The sequence below is a fragment of the Myotis brandtii genome, unplaced genomic scaffold (assembly GCF_000412655.1).
Source record: "Myotis brandtii unplaced genomic scaffold, ASM41265v1 scaffold871, whole genome shotgun sequence".
Classification (NCBI taxonomy): Eukaryota; Metazoa; Chordata; class Mammalia; order Chiroptera; family Vespertilionidae; genus Myotis; species Myotis brandtii.
Genome location: NW_005371555.1, coordinates 324,691 through 347,632, shown reverse-complemented (window position 1 = coordinate 347,632; position 22,942 = coordinate 324,691). Strand labels below are relative to the sequence as shown.

Below are 22,942 nucleotides of genomic sequence, written 5' to 3'. Positions count from 1 at the left end.
GAGTAGGAATGCAAGCCTACTCACCCTCCAGGCTTATGAAGCAAGTCATCATGTACACATGTTACTATGCTAATAGTCCCAGCAAGACAAACTCAGGTCCTCATTTAGAACGCACAGAAAGGAAATGTGTCAGGTGAAGACATCACTGTCTTCAATAACTGGAATATTAATCATATCTAATCCAACGCACATTCCCGAGGGCAGACACTTTAATATTTACTAAGTTGCTTTCCACATGTGCCATTTCTGGTTAGCATGGCAATATCTGGTTCGTGAGGGAAATTGCACCATCTGAGGGACAAGTTAAAGCAGGAAATGAATGGTGTGTGTGTGTGTGTTTGTATACACAGGAAAACAGTATATTCTAACATTAAAGAATCTCAATGTTGGGCATCATTTTTTCTAGAAGTTGTTTGTCTTATATCGGATTGAATTATCATTTGCCATTAAGTTTTATGTTGAAATGATTTATAGTACATATTGTTTATGAATTTTTTATTCAAAGTCAACCTTTGTTTATTAATTATTTTATTTAAAATTAACCTTTCAATTAGTCTTATGCAAAGGCAATCACGAGTTACATTTGTTTTTTACATCTAACTTAACTGCATCTTCTTAAATGCTGGGGCCATACTTGACCAGACTTGGGAACTGCTGAGAACTTCCAAATAATGGTTTAAAAAATTACCATTAAAGTGAACATACCAGAAACCAGAAACCCAGACCAGAGGAGCTACATTTCCTTTGAGCCTGGTTCACCTTCTTTAGTTTCTTTCTATCTATGTCTCAAATTCCCTCACTTGGAACAAAACTGTGACTTACCTAGAAGGTATCTTGTGAGGAATGCAAAGTTCCTTTGCAAAACAGCCTTATTACGCATAGCTGTCCTTACTTAACAGATGAAAAAATCCTCATTTAAAACTCCAGTTACAGCAACGGGACCTTTTAAAACGTGCAGAAACGTTTTGAGCAAAGTAGTGCGCTTGCAGCATGGGCAAGTGTCAGAGGACTGATGGGCAGCCCTTTGCTGTTTTGCTTGACTAGAGGGGAAGTTGCTGGGCAAAAGGAAGTAGAAAAATCACAGTTCAGGTTTTACCTGTAGTCCAGGGTTGCTCTTCCAGGGACAGCACACTCAACAAAAAAGATCAACACTGGAATCAAACCGTCTGTCCTTCACTCTTGTGCCAATACTGGTAGTTAGCTACCTTATTTCTCCCAAACACACCCCATCCCTCTTCCTCCCAATTGAGTGGATCTCCAGTTTCCCACCATGATTTGCTACACATGGTCCTTCAAGCTCCACTCTCATTCTTCCCTGCCTGCTATCAGATCAAATGAGAGGATGAGAGAATTCTCCATTTCAAACCCCAAACAAGCAGGTCGAGCCACACAGGACCTAAAATAGTGGTAGCGAACCTTTTGAGCTCGGCTTGTCAGCATTTTGAAAAACCCTAACTTAACTCTGGTGCTGTGTCACATATAGAAATTTTTTGATATTTGCAACCATAGAAAAACAAAGACTTATATGTGTCACCTCTGACACACGTGTCATAGGTTCGACATCACTGACCTAGAACTATCTTGTTGGAGTCATGAATCATTGTCTCCTACACAATATAAAAACCAAATAATACTTGTACATTCTAAGTCACTATCTCCTCCCCATTCAAATGCTCAATTACCCTTCACCTTTCCTCTAAAATCTAGGGACTAGACAATTATCTATCATCCTACATGCAGTATTTTACCTATAAGCCACACAAATACTATCATATATACTGCACTGGATTCAAGGTAAGCATTAGATATCATTTAAAAAACACCAACCTTTAGCCAACTGAGGGATGTTGGTGAAAACTCTAGTCCAGAAAGGACCAAATACACAGCTGGTGTCCTGCTCTCCCAGGTGCACAAGGGCAGCCATCAGCCAATCAGAAGCTTTTTCTGCCTTCAGACTCTGAACTCAGCCTTTCCAGGCAGACACCCCAGATGAGTCAAGGCCTTTGCCAGGTGGCCTGAAAATCCTCAGTCCACCAGGATGCCAAAGCTAAATTTTTACAGGCAGGAGCATCTTCAGTCTTTTGAAAGAGAAAGTAGGCACAAATCATTTTTTATTTAATATTTAAGCTGCACTGGATTCAAGGTAAGCATTAGATATCATTTAAAAAACAACATCCTTTAGCCAACTGAGGGATGTTGGTGAAAACTCTAGTCCAGAAAGGACCAAATACACAGCTGGTGACCTGCTCTCCCAGGTGCACAAGGGCAGCCATCAGCCAATCAGAAGCTCTTTCTGCCTTCAGACTCTGAACTCAGCCTTTCCAGGCAGACACCCCAGATGAGTCAAGGCCTTTGCCAGGTGGCCTGCAAATCCTCAGTCCACCAGGATGCCAAAGCTAAATTCTTACAGGCAGGAGCATCTTTCGTCTTTTGAAAGAGAAAGTAGGCACAAAACATTTTTTATTTAGTATTTAACCTGAGCTTTGAGGTCAGCAATTCTAAAACATGCTGTCAGCCATTTGTGACAAAGTCCTCCATTATCTCGTTCATCTCCCTGCTGATTTCTTGGCAACTTCCCTGAGATCTGCTGACCCCCCTTTTTTGGTGATTTGGGGGGGTGGTTCTCAAAGCCATAAGTGTGAACTGATCAGTCACTTCAGAGAATCAGAGGTGCTGACCCCACTGATTCCCAACGCAGGGAAGTGGAAGCAGGACTCCAGCCATCTAATTCCTCAGAATTTAATAAAGAGCTTGGGGTGACTACATTGGACCATGAATCAGGTGTATGTGTGGAGTCTAAGAACCAACAGGAAAAGGAGGGTAGGGAGAGAAGAGAATGAAAATCAAGTTAATCTTTTCTGTACAAGATACATGCCTGTATTTCACTCGAGGAAAAAAATCAACCACAAATGTCAAACCTAGCAACTTTTTCATCTTGTTTTTGTCACTCTCTCCATCCGTTTTAATTCAGAGCCCAAGTGCCCTACCAGGCCAAGACAAGACCAAATAACAAGACGGTCAGCTCCTCTCCAGTGAACAGACGATCCCAAGTGAAATGAAAGTGGAGGCCAGCTGGGCCCAGCAAGCTGCTGCTCTCTATTCTGGAAGGGGGGTTGGCCTGGAGGGGGTGCTGCCTTCTCCCTCCGCAGTCCTGGCCTGGGCTCAGCAGCCTGGCAGCTCTCCTGCACCTGTCTCTTCCTCCCGTTGACTGGGTCCCAGACTCTGACCTGAACTTGCTGAAATAGTGACCGCCCTCTAAAACTCAGCTGTCCAGTGGTAGCAGCGTCCTATAATTATTAAGGTAGTAGACCCTGCAATGTGCTGCCCAGGCCCCTTTAGGACTTTATCCCCCACCCTAGCCCCTCCTTGCTGGGAGTGTTGGAAGCTGCCAGCCTCAGCTGAGTGAGAGCCTCTCCAGGGCTTACAATTAGTTCCAGAGAGGCACCTGGCTGGAGGACGGCATCTGCTGGGGTTGGGACAGCTCAAATCCAATGACCGACTGATGGAGGAACATACAGAAAGGCTTGGCCCCCTTGCCTTAGTCCCAGGACCCTCCTCCCCTCTCCCCCACTGCATCATAGTCAACTTCTTCCTCTGCCCAATCCTGCGGCTCTCATCTCTCTGTGAGACATTGTTGCCATCGGCGGTCCCCAGTAAACCTCCTACATGCACATCTCAGCATCTCAGAATCTGTTTCCTGGAGAACTGACCTCTATCATCAGAAACAAGGTACAAATAGTCCTTCACCATCGTTTGCTCTACTACAAATTCATACGTTGTTCACTGTCATGCCTGACCCTTGCATCAGCCACATTCAGACTTTGGTATTCAGCAGATGCATGAAATCCAGTGGTAACAACTAGACGGCAGGATTCGTGCCGCAGTTTTAAACATGCAGTCCTCCCTCACTTTTGCACGGCTCTGATACGCATGCATTTCACCAAACATGGTTTAGTTAAATAACACTGGTCCCGCAACAGCTGGGATCTCAGTAACCACAGTACACTAGTAATTGCATGAAGTATGAACTTGGCTGGTAGCTCTTCAGTCCACAAATCACTATCAAATAGCAGGTGTGCATCACCGTGACCAATCGCACTGCTCCTTTCAAAGCCTGTCGGTGATCAGTCACTGCACATGGGAGCAGCACAGCAAGAGCTGAGTGATGTTTGGGTCCTGGGAGGTGGAGAGGAGGAGGAAGGACTTCCAGAAAGCAGGACCCACTTGGCCAGACGGTGGTTACTAGCAGGTGTCCCCTCGAGGGTCAGTGTCTGGGAGGAGTTTGGGGTCTTAGGAGGGTCCCTGGTATGTTAATCCATCCACCTTCCAGCACAGGAAAGGTGGGACCAATATCAGACCCATGTATGAGTTCCCTACGGCTGCTGTAACAAATCACCACAAACGTAGTGGCGTATAACAACCCACAGGTATTACCTTATAGTGTGCAGGTCAGAAATCTAAAATGGGTGGCCGGCTGCGTTCCTTCCGGAGGCTCCGGGGAGAACCCACAACGTAGTGGCGTATAACAACCCACAGGTATTACCTTAAAGCGTGCAGGTCAGAGGCTCCGGGGAGAACCCATTTCCTTGCCTTCTCCAGCTTCCAGAGGCCGTGCACACTCCCTGCCTCCGGGCCCACCTCACCCTCACCTCTGCTCTGTCCCTGCATCTTCTCAGACTCCCACCGCCGGCCTCCTGTTTAGAAGCACCCATGATCATCCAGGATAGCTGCCCACCTCAAGCTCTCTCACTGAGTCCCATGTGCTAACTCTCTGTTGCCATGGCGGGGAAATAGTCACGGGTTCTGGGATTAGAACGTGCATATCTTTGGAGGCCCATTATCTTCCCTACCAAGTCCCATCAGGTTTTCCCAAATGACGGTGCTCTCCGGGGCAGTGGCCCCCATTTGGCCACTGGAAAGGTAGAGATGCCCCCAAAACCTGTGTCTGTATCTGGACCCCTGGGAGAGGGTGAGAACAAAGAAATGATTTCCGCGGGTGGTCCTGGCCCCACGTCAGCTTTGCACAAATGGCTGCTCAAGCCTCTGGTCCCTAGATGCGTTCTCCATCAAAAAGGACCGCTTTCCAGTAAATGTGCCATCCCCATTTGGCCACTGGAAAGGTAGAGATGCCCCCAAAACCTGTGTCTGTATCTGGACCCCTGGGAGAGGGTGAGAACAAAGAAATGATTTCCGCGGGTGGTCCTGGCCCCACGTCAGCTTTGCACAAATGGCTGCTCAAGCCTCTGGTCCCTAGATGCGTTCTCCATCAAAAAGGACCGCTTTCCAGTAAGTGTGGGAAGTGTGCCACTCACAGTCTCCCTCCTTGGGATGCTCGCGGCTCTTACTGCCTGTCAGAGGTCTCAAGTCGGGCAGTAAGAAACCTCTTCAACTTGTTGGCAGTTTATTTTCCACATAAGATTTCATGGGACTCTGGGGGAAGGCTGCACTAGATTGTCCAGGGACTCTGGCCAGTGCCATGGCCCTGCTCTGCAGGGAGTCCACACACCTCCCAGGCTCCTCCCGGGAACCTAAGGTGTGCAGTGTTCCTGCCTGGGGAGGGTCTTCGCCTGCCCCAGCCCGCAGGTGCGTGGCGGCAAACCCAGACCCTGCCTGATGACTCATACGCACAAAGTATACGTGTTTCAGTTCTGCCTAAAGACTCATTTCCTGGGGACCTGGGGTTTTTCTTCTCTGTTCTCTCTCTGACTTGGAATCTCAAACTCAAGGTGGAAAAACACGCACGAGAAATGACAAGTCACCAAATGCATTCATGGTGTCTTACCTGTCAAATCAAATACTTGGGCGGATTGCCACATGAAAAAAAAACATTGTCTCCCCTCAGCACATGGGCTGCTATTGTCAAAACCCAGGAGTGCAGACATTGGTGTGTTCCAGGCGGAGCCCAGCAGCTCCACGGCGGGGATGTCTCATTCCCTGGCCTCTTTCCCAGGAATCACTAAAAGTTTTGCAGGAACCACAGAATCTCAGCATCAGAAAAACTTAGAGATTGCTCAGTTGATTTTCTTCCAAAATCCTGGAATCCTCCATCGATATCCCTAATGAAGAGGCTCTTCCTGTATGTTTCACACATTTTACAACCACCATCTACCCCTCAATTACTATTCAATTGAACAACTCCTGCGTCCAAGAGGCCTGGGCAACTTGCCAAGCCCGGCCAGGCCAGGCTGTGTGTCTCCTCCCTGCGTCTGAGGTGTCATCTGCCACATTTTTCACTGAGAACAATAGTAAATATTATCACACGCCTACCACATGGCAGACACTGTGCCAGGCCTTTCAATTGTCACCTTATTTCATCTTGACCACTGCCCTATGATGTAATATTGCTCCTTTACAGACAAGAAAACGCACAAAGCTATTTACGGAGTGCTTTACTGTATTTGCTGATAGGACTTGCTGAGAGGTTTCCCCATTCCAGACACTGAAGTGCTCATCTAGGCACTCTACATTTTTATCATCGTGTCTATGAGTGGATGCTATGGTTCCTTTTGGCAAATGAAGAAACCGAGGCTTCCACATACTAAGATATTCATAGCTAGTAAGAGACCGGGCTGGGATCCACACCCACGAGTATCTTCTACTCGTCCTTCACACTCTCCTTCTCCTGTTGTCTTTGCAGCCAGAGGCGACCTCTGTGTGTCGCTGAGTTCACAGAGCATTTACTCACTATCCCACTCTTGTTACTCGGCATATTCTGCACAGTGCTTAATTCCTCCTCACTGGGCAGCTCTTCCACTACTCTGCAGGCCTGAGTGTGCCGCTCAGAACACACACTCTGTAATCCTAGCTGTTTTAGGATAAATCTTACGGCCATCGGGACCGGCAAGAAAACCTGCTTTTCTGAAAGGGTTTCCGGATCTCAGTTGATTTCTTGGTTGCTTCAGGAAGCAGCTACACATGGCATTTGGTACAGGCAATTAAGCTGAAGAGTTTGTCCTTGATGGTTTTAGTAGCTTCCATGGGAGCGAGTGACTGAATGCCCTCAGATCTACCGGCCAGCCCAGGGTTGAAAGAACCTCTGAGTCAGAACTGACTCTCCAACATCTAGCAAAGTCTCAACAAATGTCTTTTAAATAATGACCAATTACCAACAAAGTCATTTCCTACAGATTCAGCATTCAGAAACTATAACCTACTTTAACTCTAAAGTAACTCTTAGAAATAATTTATCTGGGAGGAGCTTTAGGTTGTCCAAGTAGTCATATTGATAATGATAAATAATAACAAATTAATTTTTCTTTTGGGATGAATTTGGCAACTGATGAGTTGTTGTTTTGTCAGGAATTCAAAGTTACCTAGTAGGAGGATAAGAAGAAAGCACCAATAGAGAACTATGAACTGGCACTAACCAAGAGTCCCACATCTGTTTGGGGAAACAAAAGAATACATTTGGGAAATATGACTTTTTGCAATATGCACCCAGGACAGATTTGAATCCTGGAACAATCTGTGAAGGAACTATTTCCCCCATCTATAATAATAGAAGCGTAATATGCTAATTAGACCGGATGTCCTTCCAGACGACCTTCCGGATGAAGCCAGGGCTGCGAGGGAAGCCCGGGTCCCAGGTGCCAGAGGGAAGCCGGTGCCGGCAACCGGGGGAAGAAAGGCCTACTCTTGCACGAATTTCGTGCATCAGGCCTCTAGTATCATAATAAACACCTTTCAGCTAAAGCAGCGATTTTCTAAATATATATTTTTATTGATTTCAGAGAGGACGGGAGAGGGAGAGATGGAAACATCAATGATACAAGAGAATCATTGATTGGCTCCTCCCTGTGCCCCAGAAGCCTGAAGTGAATTCCAGCCACACCCTGTAATCCCACTGTCCTGGTCCCCTAGGTCCCGCCAGCCTGCAAACAGCGTGCAGCCTCTAAACTGACTCCATAGACAGGGAAACGACCTCGCGCTTCAAGGGCGAAAAAGGGACCCGAGTGTGCTTAACTCATTTTGTCAGAAGCCAGAGAAATCTTTAAAATCTTTCCCAAGAAACCTATTTTGTTTAGGTTACTGTTGTGATGTTAGTAGGTAACACATTTTCTTCTTCATTAAAAAAACAACATCTGACATGAGACACTTATTTTTCACTTCAATACAGTTGAACAGAAAGTCGGGCAGGCCTTAGTTTGGGGTGGCCTTTGCCAAGTTATATAACTCCTTTGTAGCCTTGGTCCCTCAATACTGTAAAATGGGACCTTGCAGGATTCTTCTGGTGACAACGTGAAATGGCGTATGCACACTTGGTGACACTGTGCTTGCGGTCTGGTTAATGACCAGTGCAGAGTTCACACTGAATGATAGTGAAGGATCTCCTTCTGCATGTTGGTCCCCATGGGGAATAAGTCTCAGAGATTCTGATTTTTAAAGAAAGCAAATGACAGTGTCTTTCTACCAAAATAGATTTCTTGTAAGGAAAGCATGCTTTTTTTTAAAAAAAAAAAAGACACCAAAATGAATCATTTCCCTTATTTGTATAGCCTTGAAAAAGAAATTAAAACTATTTTGTTTCAACAATACTTCTTCTACTCTTCAGAAAAAGAATAGATCCCCACTAGAAAGCTGCCTGCGGTTAACAACTCCAATTCTCTTCAAATGGATTTTTTAAAATCTCTAATGGGTATCTGCACTGTGTCATTTCCATGCCAACCCAAGCCCCAAGCCAACTCATACCAGTGCTACCACATTTTGATTGCTAGACTCTTTTTCCAAATGGATCAGAGGCAGGGCAGAGATGGGCTAGCTACTCACCGAACTGTTCCCTCTTCTTCCTGGGCACATGGCTGGACTATACTTCCTGGCATCCCTGGTACTGAGCTGTGACTATGCGACTAAGTTCCCACCAACGGGATGTAACTGGAAGTGATGTGGGCCCCTCCAAGCCCAGCCCAGATAACACTCCTCTGGACAACCCTCCAGCTCTTGCCCTTTTGTCCCAGCTTTTTGGAGATAAACCCTGAAACCTTGGAAGCCACACTGGAGATGGCAGAGCCACAAGATCAAAGGCATCTGTGACCCTGGTCACTGCTTGGAAGAAAAGCCCACTATAGCTCAAGTTACCTCTGTTCCACACTTTACATGCTTCCATCATGCGTGAGCCATTTCACATTTTTTGGATGTGTTTGTTACAGCAGCTGATGCCTGAAGCATCTGGAAGTCCAGGGGTGTTTGCAAAATTATGGAGTACTGCTAGATTATTGTAAAATTATGGATCTAACCATTGTGTGCCAAATCAGACACGAGCTCATTAAAAAAACACAAATAATCTAAAACTAAGAAGACTAGCCTCTACACTAGGTAAACCATCAGACACGTCAAAAGCTTAAGAAAAATGTTGAAAACTTTGAAATATAAAACATTCTTTTCATTTATTTACTCTTTCTGTGGCACAAGAAGAGTCTAGTATTAGTGACAAGAACATCTTGATTCAGCCTATTAAACAGCAGTGCATCATGGGAGTATAGTTTGTGTCAGAGCATTGGGACAGAGGGACATTTCTGACAATTAGACATTTCTAAGATTTTAAATAAAATCAATTTGAGAGGCTCTCTCTGCTTCCTGTCGCTGTGTCGGCAAGGTGGGGGAGCCGAGCTAGCTCGAATAAAGACTCTTATGCTATTGAAAAAAAAAATCAATTTGAGAGGATTGGAGCGGACATTTCTAAGATTTTAAATAAAATCAATTTGAGAGGATTGGAGTCGTCAGCTATAAGCTCTTGTCTATATTTAGTAAATAACAAATTAGCATCACTTTCTTAACTTCAGAATTGTATGATTATATTCCATTATGAGAGAACTACAGATAGTAATCCATGATTGATCATAAAATACATTGTTTTATTTAAATGTCAAAACGTACAGGGATATACATTTGTTCTGTGTACCCACAGGAAATACATCGGGGGACAGTCTCAGGAATTTAATCCTCAGGTTAACCCTGGGAAATTTAAGCCTCAGCTCCAACCTAAGTCCAATTAAGTAAATTATTTATTTTGCTGTATGAGACCTAACCTAGTTTAAGGCCATCCAGTTAAAGATGTAATGCCAAATGAAATTACGTACTGACTATCAAAAAACAATCATGTCGATACAGTACAGACCTTATAATCCAATGGATTATCAATGGCACATCTGTAAAACTACCTTCGATCATCAAAGATGTGATCCGGACTCAGATGAGTGTTAAGTAACTTACTAAACATATCTCTCAAATCAGTCTATTCTCTCCATCTCTACTGCTGCTACCTTTATCTAGGTCACCACACTCACCTAACCTACTGAAGTATCTGCTCTTGACCAAATTGTGTCCCCACAATGACCTCCTTAAAGCACATGCCATTTCACATTACTCTCTTGCTTAAAATTCTCTCATGTGTCTTCATTGGTATGAAAATAAAATTGGAACTCCATCTTGGCCCGCCACCCTTACCCAATCCCAACCTATCCTAGTGCCAACTCTCCACTCCCTTCCCTCCAACCCAACCAATCTCCTTTATATTCCTTGAACATCCGAAGCTCTTTTCCATCAGGGCTTTGGGACTTCTAGTTCTCTCTGTCTGAATGCCCACCCTCCAGTTCTTTACATTGTTGATGTTTCTTCATCCTTCACATTTAATTCACGCCATCACCTTCCCCAGTTACCCTCTTGCCCTGTTTATGTCTTTCACAGCACTTGTAACACCCTGTACTTTTAATCTGTATTATCTGAAAATCTGGACACTCTATGGGCACATGAACTTTTCCTTTTCTTTTTTAATACCTTGTTTTAGGCATCATATCCTCAGAGACTAACGGATACATGGATGGATGGATGGATGGATGGATGGATGGATGGATGATGGATAGATGGACGCAATGTATAGGGCAGTGATGGTGAACCTATGACACACGTGTCAGAGGTGACACGTGAACTCATTTTTTTGGTTGATTTTTCTTTGTTAAATGGCATTTAAATATATAAAATAAATATCAAAAATATAAGTCTCTGTTTTACTATGGTTGCAAATATCAAAAAATTTCTATATGTGACACGGCACCAGAGTTAAGTTAGGGTTTTTCAAAATGCTGATACGCCGAGCTCAAAAGGTTTGCCATCACTGGTATAGGCAATACTTTTAGCATTCTTTGTCCCATGTACCATCCATAAAAACCTGTATTATCACATTTGGCAAGAAGTGTTACTGCTCTATCCCCTGTCCTGGTGGGGATAGATATAGGGCAATCCCAATTCCTTTTAGTTGTTTTCATTACTCAAAGAAGCTTTTTTTTTTTTTAATTTACCTTTCTGACTCTGTGTCTGTGCCTTCAACACAGTCACAATGACTTCTTGCTCCTCAGTAAGGAAAGCACGCTCGATCCTGTCACAGACACATTTATCACACGTGGATCCACCCCAGGCCCTGCTGACATGTGCTTGTTTGTTTCTTTCATTTTAGCCAACCTCGGTAGAACTTTAGGTCTCACAGCGTGAATTCCTCGAAGTCAGCCTGGGCACACGCCACATGCAAATGCCAGTGCTTTCCCAGCCTCCTCGGTATGAAGGTAAACAGTTCTATTCCCCGGGGTTCAGGAATGCCTAGCTATGCCAGCGCTGTATTTAGGACAGCGTCGGTGGCATGTCAAATGTTGGACCATTATGAATGTCAGTAGACACCATTCCCAGAAGAGGGCCATCCGAATTTCGGTTTTCTTAATTCATCTCTCTTGGGAATACAAAGAAGTCTTTGCTCTGGGACCATCCATGTGGCCCTTCACAGTTTTCCTCTAAATATCCAGGTTTTCAATATTGATAATCCCAAGAGGATGTGTCTTAATATTTCATCACCTATAACATTTGGGGATACCAGGCTATCCTGGCTTTGAATTTTATGATTCAACTTATGAAAAAGCCCTTTCGGGGGTGGAGAAACAGTGTATCTCAATGTAGAATGGAACCACAGGCCAACTCCTGGAGTTTCCACATCTAAGGCTGTGGCTCTCAGAGGGGACAGCAAATGAACCCCAGGACTCTGTGCAAGCCCAGCGCACGTTGCCATGTTGTGTGTGGCACTGGGTCAACATGACAGCATGATAGCTCGTTTTTCCTGTTCTGACTTAAATGGAGGAGAGTCGTGCCTACAGATAGTTTCCCCGAAGCTCGTCTGTAGGAATCACAGGAAGTGCAGGGCTGGGTCTGGGCGGGGGCTCTGGGAATGCCAAGGCAGGCTGTCCGCCAGCGCCTCTGAGGATGCCAGCGTGTGTGACCACGTTTTTCCCCACTCTGAGCCACGAAGAAGAAACGCTCTCCCAGTCCAGCTGAACTCCTGAACTCCAATCCGGAGCTCAACATGAGAAAACTCAACAAGCCCCCACGGAATGCCTGCCAAGGACATCGCCTCCATGGAGGGAGGTTATGAGGTGCAGTCCTGTCCCCCACGTGATGGCAGAGGTGGTGGTGGTGGTGGTGGTGGTGATGTTACCTCATAAGGAAGTGGCTGGTATCTTTACCCAAAAAGTCCCATAGTGCTCTCTTCTTATTATTATTTTTAGATATATTTTTATTGATTTCAGAAAGGAAGGGAGAGGGAGAGAGAGATAGAAACATCAACGATAACAGAGAATCATTGATCAGCTGCCTCCTCTACGCCCCCTACAGGGGATTGGGCAGCAACCTGGTCATGTGTCCTGACCAGGAATCAAACCGTGACCTCCTGGTTCATAGGTGGATGCTCAACCACTGAGCCACACCAGCTGGGCAGTGCTCCCTTCTTGAAGGCCCAAAGGAAAATCCTTCCCAGGACTCAGTACCAAGGAAAGCTCTGCTTCTACTGGGGTTTTAGCCTTGTTACTGGCTTGTTCTGTCTTTTGGACGCTGTGATGACTTTAACAGATCATATTTTCTCTTTGCTTCTAGACAGATTTGCAGCCCTCTGCAATGATGACGCTGGTCATTATGAGGCATTCTCATGCCCTAGCTCTACTAGACAGATTTGCAGCCCTCTGCAATGATGACGCTGGCCATTATGAGGCATTCTCATGCCCTAGCTCTACCCCTGACTCCACTTCGTTTACTTGCACTTGCTTTACCTCAACTCTGATTTAACTACTTTTTATTCTCTACTATTGTGTATCTTTTATAAGCTGCTTCAAGTCCTTTTGTACACAGTGGATTTTGCACCACCAGATCCTGTAAAAATACAATGTGGCCTCAGACAGACCTAGGTTTGAATCCTGATCCTGTCAGTTATGTGACCTTGGGCAAGTCGCTTAATATTTCTAAGCTTTATTTCCTCCTTTTAAGTTGAGGATAATGGCATTTACATTACGTAGTGGCTGTGAGAACTAAAGGTAATTTACATAAAGACTTGGTACTTTGTAACTATTAAATAAATAGTATCCTTTATTCTTATTAATGACTGGGCAGATAGTTGCCAAAGAATACCTAAAGGCAATGTGTGGAAGACAGGGTCACAGACCCACGGGAAATGTCACGTGACAATAGAGGCAGAGATTGGAGTGATGCATCCACAAGCCAACGAACACCAAGGACTGCCAGCCGTCACCGGGAGCTAGAAGAGGTGAGGAAAGGTTCTTCCTTAGCAGGTTTGGAGGAAACATATTCCTAATGACTCTGGTTACAGCCTTCTGAGAGAATAAATTTCTGTTGTTTTAAGCCACCCAGTTTGTGGAAAATTTCACAGCAGTTCTAGGAAATTAGTACCTCCCGCCGCAACTCCTTTTCTTAGACACCACCCCAAACTCGGGCATTGCTCAAACATTAAAAAAAAAACAAACCTAAAACTTGGAGCATGTGAGTCTTCTGTTAGTCTAAAAGAAGCTCACTTAAATTTTTCCGTAATAATGACTTTTTTGTTCTTTATGAATGTCAAGAAACCTTATGACCACATACAAGATGATAGTGATTAAAAGAAGACACTGTCCTCATCTATGCGATAGAGGCAACTCCTTTTAAAATATTTATCCTAGACAAGTGGACATCCCTGTCCATCACCCACTCCACTCCTGTCATTTCTTTCTAGACTACAGGCACTCCCTGATGTGGTCTGGGAAGAAACCCACATCTACTCCGGAGTAAAGTGGAGGATTATTCTCGAAGGTGTTATCTTTCATTGCCAACGTTCGAAACATTATGCGGTCAGAAATGAAATCCCCATTGGGGTTCAAATGGACCAAGAGAAACCATAGTGTGACAAACACATGGATGGAAGCTGTTCTGGGAATCCCAAAACTGAGGGTAGGTTTTACTGATGGTGTGTACTCATATATTTGAATCCTTACTCCACCATGTTAAATTCCCTTTTATCAGGGATCATTCTCTTAGAGCTCAAAAGACTCCTGTGTGGGAAGTTTCTATAGGTATAACCCGAAGCTGGGCTAACAACAGAACCAAGAGTAAGTTTGCCCCAAGAGTCTCTCTTTGAGTGGTATGATACAGTAACAGCTCATCGGAGCATTTAAAACAAGAAGTGGCACTACTGGGGGTGGAAGTGGGAGGGATGATCTGATCACATCTCAGCCGGTCAGCCTCCCAGGTTGATACCCAAACTTGAAAAACATAAGAAACCGCATGCAGTCTTTTATTCAACAAGCAGTTAGTCTCTTACAGAAGGGATGCCATGAAAACAAAACTAAGGCACATGTCTTGCCTATAGGGAAAGATACATGAGTCAACTACACAATGCAAAACTATGTGTTACCACTAGAGTAAAGGTGCTCTCGACCTAACCAGCCCCCGGGAATCCCAGAGAACAGCAACGGGATTAAGAGAGGACACTGAACGGACGCTGGTGCTTCCATTTGCCATTCTGTGGACTCAACTGTCCTCAAGCCCTGACTTTGTCCTACCCGGACCCCTATACCTCAACTAAACCCCAAAATAATTTCCCTGTTATTGACACATGACTTCCTCGGAGTGAAGCATCCACAAGCCAAGGAACACCAAGGACTGTCAGCCAGCACCAGCAGCTAGTCATCCAACAAAGAATTATTGAGTACCCACTATGCGCCAGGTGCCAAGATAGGATCCAGGTCTGGTGACCCATTTATCCTGGGCCTCATATTCACAAAGGGTTTATAATGTAGATTATTTATATTCTTAGCATATAGACAGTCACAGGGATACACTTACAGGATTAAACCTCAACGCATACTACACTTTTTATAATCCTTTTTTAGCAATTAAATATATATGCAAGTCGCCCAACTCCCAAGCCACACATCATCCATGAAAGTGACCCAGGTCTCCCCTGATCTCTTAGGGGTCTGGCGGGCACTCAGAGGGTGCAGCCAACAAGCCAGTTGTTGCACGCACTTGTACTCACAAAGCTTAGTGTTTAGTGTGGAGACAGATATCAAGTAAGGACACCTAAACTGATACCCATAGCTACTGCCTGGGAGGACAGGGCATGAGCGGAGGCTTAGTTGACAATCCTGGCTTTCATGTATCTGAAATGCTTGACTTTTTACAATAAGAACCTATCCAGGTGTTACTTGTGCAGTCATTATACATGTCTACATCCGGTACATCACTGAGAGAGAGACAAGAAGGGGGCCACAGGAGAGGCTAATCCCAAGGCAGGAAACAGGAGGAATGAGAGAAAGCCTAGTTGATGGAGCTCCAGGGTGGGTCTCCAGGGTGGGTCTGGCGCTAACAGAGCTGCACACAACTCTGTGGTGGCTGTTGTCCCCACGTCCTGTGGGAAGCACGGCCAGACACGGACACAGGCATCCCGTCTCTGAGCTCTCTGCTGGGCCCAATCACCTACTGACCCCAAATGAAATGACTTACGCTCCAGTTCTGAGTAACATGGATGATCAGCATGTTACTCCAACATGTTACTCTCAAGTGCTGGATTGAAACTTGCCTTTCCACGAAGAGCAATGAATCTTACCCGCAGATGCCAAATGCCCCTGAGCTGAATCACAGTTATCTCGTCTAGACTGAAGTGGCTCATTGATATTTTGTCAAACAAATTGTGTCCTGCCCATTACTATTCACCGTGTGATCCACATGCACTTCCCACAGTTCCATCAACAACAGGGCAAGCCTGCCAACCAGCTTCCCCTCTGAGGAAAGCTTGACCAATGTAAATAATCTCAGGACATCACTAGAGAAATGAGAACAGAGATCAGGGAAACAGTAGCCATGACCACACACAGCCCACTAGTAACAGGCTGGGCAGTTGTGACACATTTTGGCAAGGATGTTTCCTTATACTGTGTTTCTTTTCAATTTTATGATTATATTTTGAGATATATTCAGAGGGGATGGCTTTTATGGAACAGAGGTATGACTAAAGACTGATCATCCAATAGTGCTTCTGATCAGAGTCACTGTGTGAGCTTGTGTGTGTGTGTGTGTGTGTGTTGTGTGTGTGTGTACTATTTTGTGTTAACATGGCAAGTTCCCCCTTTGGAGTGCACATGGTTGTTAGGGATATGTACACAGTAAAGCCAGTGCAGAGAAACACAATTGAATGCACCTGTGCACCAGGTGATGGCTAGCAGAGGACGAGCTTCCTGCAGAGAACTTCATGTCTGACTTGTGCTTTATGAGGTCAGTGGGAGCTTGCATGGTGGAGAGGGTTGCCAGGTAAAATAGGGAAAACCCAGTTAAGTTTCAATTTGGAATAAACATTGAATGATTTTATAGGTACATCCCAAATATTGCCCGGGTGTTCCATGTTTTTATTTGCTAAATCAGGCAATACTAATGGTGGGAAAGATATGCATGTCAACCATCTTTTCTTCTTTGTCAATGAATATTGTCAACATCAGCATCAGTGAATATTTACAGGACTTGGGGAATGAGGTCCTTGCTCCAGGGAGGGCCTATCAATGACTCCTGCTCCCTGAAAGACTCGAGCATGCCTGCTTCTCCATCACAGACAGACCCCTGGAGGTCCTGGACTGTACCTTACCCCTCCTTCTTCAAGACCTTGCCCAGTGACCGGCATGTGCTAGGTGCTGAAACTACAGTTTGCAATAAATGAGGATATGATGTGGAATGTCTATAAAAGCAGAAAAATTTGGGTGAAGGAAATAAAATGACAACACTGTACATGGAAGAAAATACAGGGAACTTAAAGATGGTTAACAACAGCCATGAGTTAGAAGTTGTTACGTGAGGTATACAAGAAGGTGTTGCCCTCAGATGTGCTTTGCACCTTATAAAGGCTGTGTGTGTACTTACAAATATACGTGTGTATTTATATAAACATATGTGGTTTTTTAATGAAAAGTTTCAAGAATAGTACATTGAATTCCCATGTATTCTATGTTCAACTGAACTGGAACTGAGTCTTATTAGATGGAAGCCCGGCTCGGTTTTAAGTAAAGGAAAGAATAGTCAGAGAATATCAACATTTTCTACCCCAGCCAGTTGCTCAGTGGTTAGAGCGCCGGGGCACATGCGGGAGGCAACTGGCAACCAATCGATGTGTCTCTCTCACACTGATGTTTCTCTCTTCCTCTCTATCTCTCCAACCTCCCTTCCACTCTCTCTAAAAATCAATTGGGAGAAAAATATCCTCAGGTGAGGATATCAACATTTTCTAAAGGCAACAGAAAACCCAGCCAGGTTAGTCCTTTATTTGATAAATGCTACGATCAATTGACCAACTGTGTTTCGTTTTTTTTTTATCTTTTGTGAGGCCTGGAAAAATCAAATAAAAAGAGAAAATATCCAAATCTAGAAGCTTAATTTAACAAGATTAGCCTTACAATCAAATAATCATAGTCACTTGGTCAATGTCTATGATTAAATTCTTGGAGGATCCCTTTTTCTTATGTCATACTGGTGGGTGAGTGTATAGAGACACAGCCTACAGTTCTTTCTCAAATACTCTGCACCAGTCTTGTTACTATGATCTATAGTACTGAGATGGATCATCCGGGCTTCTAGGAATTTCCAAAGTCAATGTAGTCACCCAAAGTGGAAAAAAAAAAAAAAAAGCCTCAGAGGTAAAGGAAAGGGGCCGAAACCCTGAGAACCATACAATGACAAATGAGAAAACTCCTCCCCACTGAAGATATTCAGGTGTATAAAAGGCACGCAATGGCATACGTAAGACCTAGTACAGCGTCGTTAATCTGGAGTATTGTGAATCCTTTGGCTTAGAAGAAAAATGAACACCCAGCCTGACATGATTCGAAAATGTGTGTGGCCGGTGTGCCTCATAGGCCTGTTCATCCCTGGCACACTCTCTCTGGGCTGTGACTGGTTACATATTCATCTTCGTAGAATCACCTGGCAAAATGTGAAGCTTCTGACCAACATGAGCAAATCATTTCCTCTGGAGTGCCTACGAGAAAACAAAGCTTTTGAGTTGCCCCGAGAGGTCCTAGCATATAGCCAGCCTCTTTTGCACAGAGACATCAAGGGGGCCTTCTATGAAATGTCCATGCTGGCCTTCAGCATCTTCACTCAATCCACCTTCCAGTCCACTGGGGAAGAGAAACACCTGGGACAAATCCAAACCGGACTTGATCAGCAACTGCAGTACCTGGAACAATGCTTGAAAGAAGAGAAGGGAAATGAAGACAAGGAAGAGATGGAGGAGGATGAGAGGAGACACCCGGGAGCTAGGACCCCCCAGCCCAGCAACTTAGAACTGAGGAGGTATTTCCACAGGATAAGCAGTTTCCTGCAAGACAAGCAGTATAGTCACTGTGCCTGGAAGATCGTCCAAGTGGAAATCAGAAGATGTTTCTACTACTTTCAGAGACTCATAGAACTACTCAGAAGGAAATAAGGTAGATTTTTTAAAAACTAACATTTCATTTCTCTCCAAAATCTCCTCCTCCTTTATTTTCTTTTAAGAACTGCTGGGCTATTCTTTAAGCCTGCTCTCGGCTGGATTGGTGGTGGCGTATGTAATGTTTACTGTCTCTAAAGTTTGAAGTTTGCCTTGGAACATCAGCCACATTCACCTAAGAGAGGTAAGGCCCACCGTCCTCGGGTGACCAAGAGTCTTGTTACAAAGTTTTTTGGTTTTGTTTTTAATATATTTTATTGATTTTTTTACAGAGAGGAGGGGAGAGGGATAGAGAGTTAGAAACATCAATGAGAGAGAAGCATCGATCAGCTGCCTCGTGCACACCCCCTACTGGGGATGTGCCCGCAACCGAGGTACATGCCCTTGACCGGAATCGAACCTGGGACCCTTCAGTCCGCAGGCTGACGCTCTATCCACTGAGCAAAACCGGTCAGGGTTGTTACAAAGTTTTAAAGGAATGCTATTCCCTCTCCTGCTTCTACTCTCTGCTCCTCTTTCCTTTTTCTGTTTTGTACGTGCTTTGAACTTCACCTTTCAACTTCACCAAGCCAATGGCTAGAGAATATGGATCAGAGAATGTTTGAAAATGGAACACCTCAATGACTGAGCCCTCTTGCTGCCCAGGTTGTTTAGTCTGAAGTTCAACTTGTTTAAAGAGCTTATACAAACTTTCATAATTAAAACCCTCCCTTTCTCTCCCTGCTCTCAAAAAGAAAAAAACACACACACAAAACTTGAAATTTCTGGCCCATTTGTTTCTCAGCTTGGTTTATTTGAAATGATGCAAAGTTTGTAGGAGAGTGAAGATCCACTCTCTCGTTTTGGATGGTTGAATTAGAAACCATTAAGATCCTGTTTAACCTTTGAGAGCCCATGATTCGAATGCAGACAGACAGCACTGTTCATTCCTAATGCATATTATTTGACTTCTACATGTAAAGGGGTGGAAAATGATACAGAAAAATGTAGTATCTGACTTCATTGTTTTGTGTGTCTGAAATGAAAGGCCCACGGTCATACTGTGGTAGAATTTCATATTGTATTTTCCCAATTAGAAGATCACTTTCTCCATGTTAAGTAAATTATTCTAATAATACACGACACTTTAATATATTTTATCTCTTTAGAAGTTATTTTGTACCCAGATTACCTAGATTATTTACTTAAATTTTCTTATGTGGTCCCTCATCTGTATTAATCCACCGTCTAGCTGAAATGAACTTTTATCTTCCTCTTTCTCCTCCAACCCATTTCAGAATCACCTGTCTACCTTCAAGCAAGAACTCTAGCATCGAGGTTTCGGCTACACAAATTCACAAAAGAGGGTAAAATATACCTGGTTCATCCCCTGGGAGAAATCTCCTGCTATTTGTGTTAACAGTGTGCTGCTAAATTGCTTAGATTTAAGATTCATCTAAGTATAGGACTCAAACAGTACAGCCACACGGGAAGTCTTATGATAAAACTGAGGCAAACTTCAGTCAAAAAGTTAGAATAATTAAAAGAACAAGTTGTGCATCATGGTATGCTGGTTATCAGTGGAAGGAGCAGACCATAAAATGAGTTAGTATCATCCACTCAATAAAACATCTTATCAACAGAATTGTTCTACAAAAAAAAAAAAAAAAAAAAAAAAACAACACAAAAACAATAGTACTACAAGCTGTAAAGGAGTTGGGGTGTGCAAACTACTTGAGCAGAAAGTACGCACTTGGATTGTCCATGAATTGCTCTAACAATGCCTTTGCATGGCCTCCCTAATAACTCTTCTGGGATTATATCAGTTACTTTAGTAATTTATGTTTGTAGTCTTGCCAAATGTTTGCTGTACAAGAGGGAAGAGATCATACAGGCAGGGGAAGAAGTCAGAACAGAATGCTTTTGCTAAGAGCACCTCTAGATGAAAAAAAAAAAAAACCAAGGCCACTGAAAAACAGGTAAGGACACAAACTAGTATCTTCCCTAAGGAAGAAACACTAACAGAAAATGTGTTTCATCTAATTTAATGATTTAAAAAATGCAAAAGGAGACGACAGTAAGATACTCCCTTCCCATCTGTCTGGCAGAGATGAAAAAGAATACTACAGAGCAGTGGTTCTCAACCTTCCTAATGCCGAGACCCTTTAATACAGTTCCTCATGTTGTGGTGACCCCCAACCATAAAATTATTTTCGTTGCTACTTCATAACTGTAATTTTGCTACTGTTATGAATCATAATGTAAATATCTGATATGCAGGATGTATTTTCATTGTTGAACATAATTAAAGCATAATGATTAATCACAAAAACAATATGTAATTATATACGTGTTTTCCGATGGTCTTAGGCGACCCCTGTGAAAGGGTCGTCCCACCCCCAAAGGGGTCACGACCCACAGGTTGAGAACTGCTGCTATAGAGGGTAACAGGGGTGTAGGATATAGGAAAGATCCTCTGTCAATTGTTGGGGGAGGGTCAGCTGGCACAAGTCCCTCCAGGACAATAAGGCAATCAAATATCCTAAAAAGGCAGCAGCTCCTCTGACCTAGCTCTCCTACCTCCAGAAACTTATTCCAAGGAAGTAATTGGAGAAGACTGTTCCCCAGAGCCTTGTTTATAATATTCCTCCTCCCTTTGTTTTCATTGTCACCTCTCTGTAGTTTCTATTTTCTACAGTAATTTTTGAGGGGATCTCATTCTAAAATTAAAGAAACCTAGAAGCTTATCTTCCACTACAATTACCCTGCGTTCCTTACTGGGGCAGCTGGGACCAGCAGTGCCGGGCCACACTGTTAAGGATGCCTTTGGGCACTTAAGAGCCTCCCAGCTCTTGTTGCCGCTTCTCTCCTGCTGCTGCGGTGGCTGCTGCTAAATTTCAAACCTTCCTCGGGGACCATTTTCATCATGAAGTGTTTGTAAAGTGCCTCAGGTGCTTCAAAGATTTTACTTTTTTCTTTTGTTGGTCCCACTAGTAAAACCCAGAAATGGCTGGAGAAAGTGCTCTATGTGTCCACCTTCCTGATTAGCAGGCTCCTTTGTTCTTTATTAAGAGTAAGCGCCTCCCCTACCCGCCAGTGTCTTATGTCCATTGGTTATGCTTATATGCATGCCTACGAGACCGGGGGAATGCCAAGGGGGGGGGGGGAAGGAGACATATGTAATACTCTTTGTAATACTTTAAACAATAAAAAAAAAGAGTAAGCGCCAAAGTCCTATTGCGTCAGGTAACGGGGAAACTTCTAGAACTGCAGAGACAAGTGCACTTAAAATGCCCGAGTGGGTACCGAGGTGGCAGGTGGCAAGCGTTCAGATGGAACCGTCCCCCTTCCCCTGGTTTGGGGTAGGGATTAAAAGGTGGGAGATCAGGGGCTGATTGGCCATCTCACAGGAAACACTGGCCACACTGGTATAGGTATGGCTCTTAGTATCTTAGCAACAGGTGCACAGACTCCGCCTCCTCACAGACAGAGCCCCTTCCTGGGCACCCTCGAGGAGGACCCTGCCTTCTCAAAGGGGCTACTCTGCGTTTACCCTAGTTCCTTAATAAATAGCCCACACTCACTAAGAACAAGCACTGCGTGTGAGCCTCTAACTTGTGAGGGGAACGCAGGACTAGAGGGCCACCTATCATCCAGCGGGCGCCACCCGCAGGGCCGCTCCGGGCCAGTCCCAGAGGTTGGCGCTTGGAAACGCGAACGCTGCCTGGGCGGCATCTGCGCTGTGGCCTTCGCGTCCTCCTGTTCCAAACGCGGCCAGGGCTCTGGGATTTAAACTTGGGACCCTGAGCGCAGTCAGCATTCCACGTTCACTCTGTAGGGGGCCACCTCCCCGTTCCTGCCAGGCGAAGGCTTGAGGCGCCCTGGGTTCTTTCCCTCCTCGTCCTCTTTAAGGCTACTCGCCAGCTCTCCAACCCTGGGAAACTCCAAATCTCAGAACCGGGGCTCTCTGCCGGCCCGAGTACCCCGATCCCCGCAGGCTGCGGAGACTGAAACCCCACCGGAAGCCCCCCCAAAGGACACCCGGGTTGGAGCGGGGCCTCGCTGGCACTCTGGAAAGCGGCCCCCCCTGTGGGACCTGCGCCCTCTGCGGCGCGCGCGGGATCCGATCTGAGAAATGCGCCCTGGGCCACAGGCGGCCGAGGGGGCGGGGAAGGAACAACTTTCCCTCCGCCT

The 22,942-nt window shown here is 44.7% G+C and overlaps 2 protein-coding genes across 2 annotated transcripts in view; one reads left to right on the top strand and one right to left on the bottom strand.

Annotated features, from left to right (window-relative positions):
• The window catches only part of MOB3B (MOB kinase activator 3B), a 214,429-nt gene that overhangs the window by 190,038 nt on the left and 1,449 nt on the right, over window positions 1-22,942 (bottom strand). The window lies entirely within an intron of this gene.
• Window positions 18,140-18,766, top strand: IFNK (interferon, kappa). Its single transcript, XM_005884898.1, has one exon. It carries the CDS (start codon window positions 18,140-18,142, stop codon window positions 18,764-18,766), a length of 627 nt encoding a protein of 208 aa, XP_005884960.1.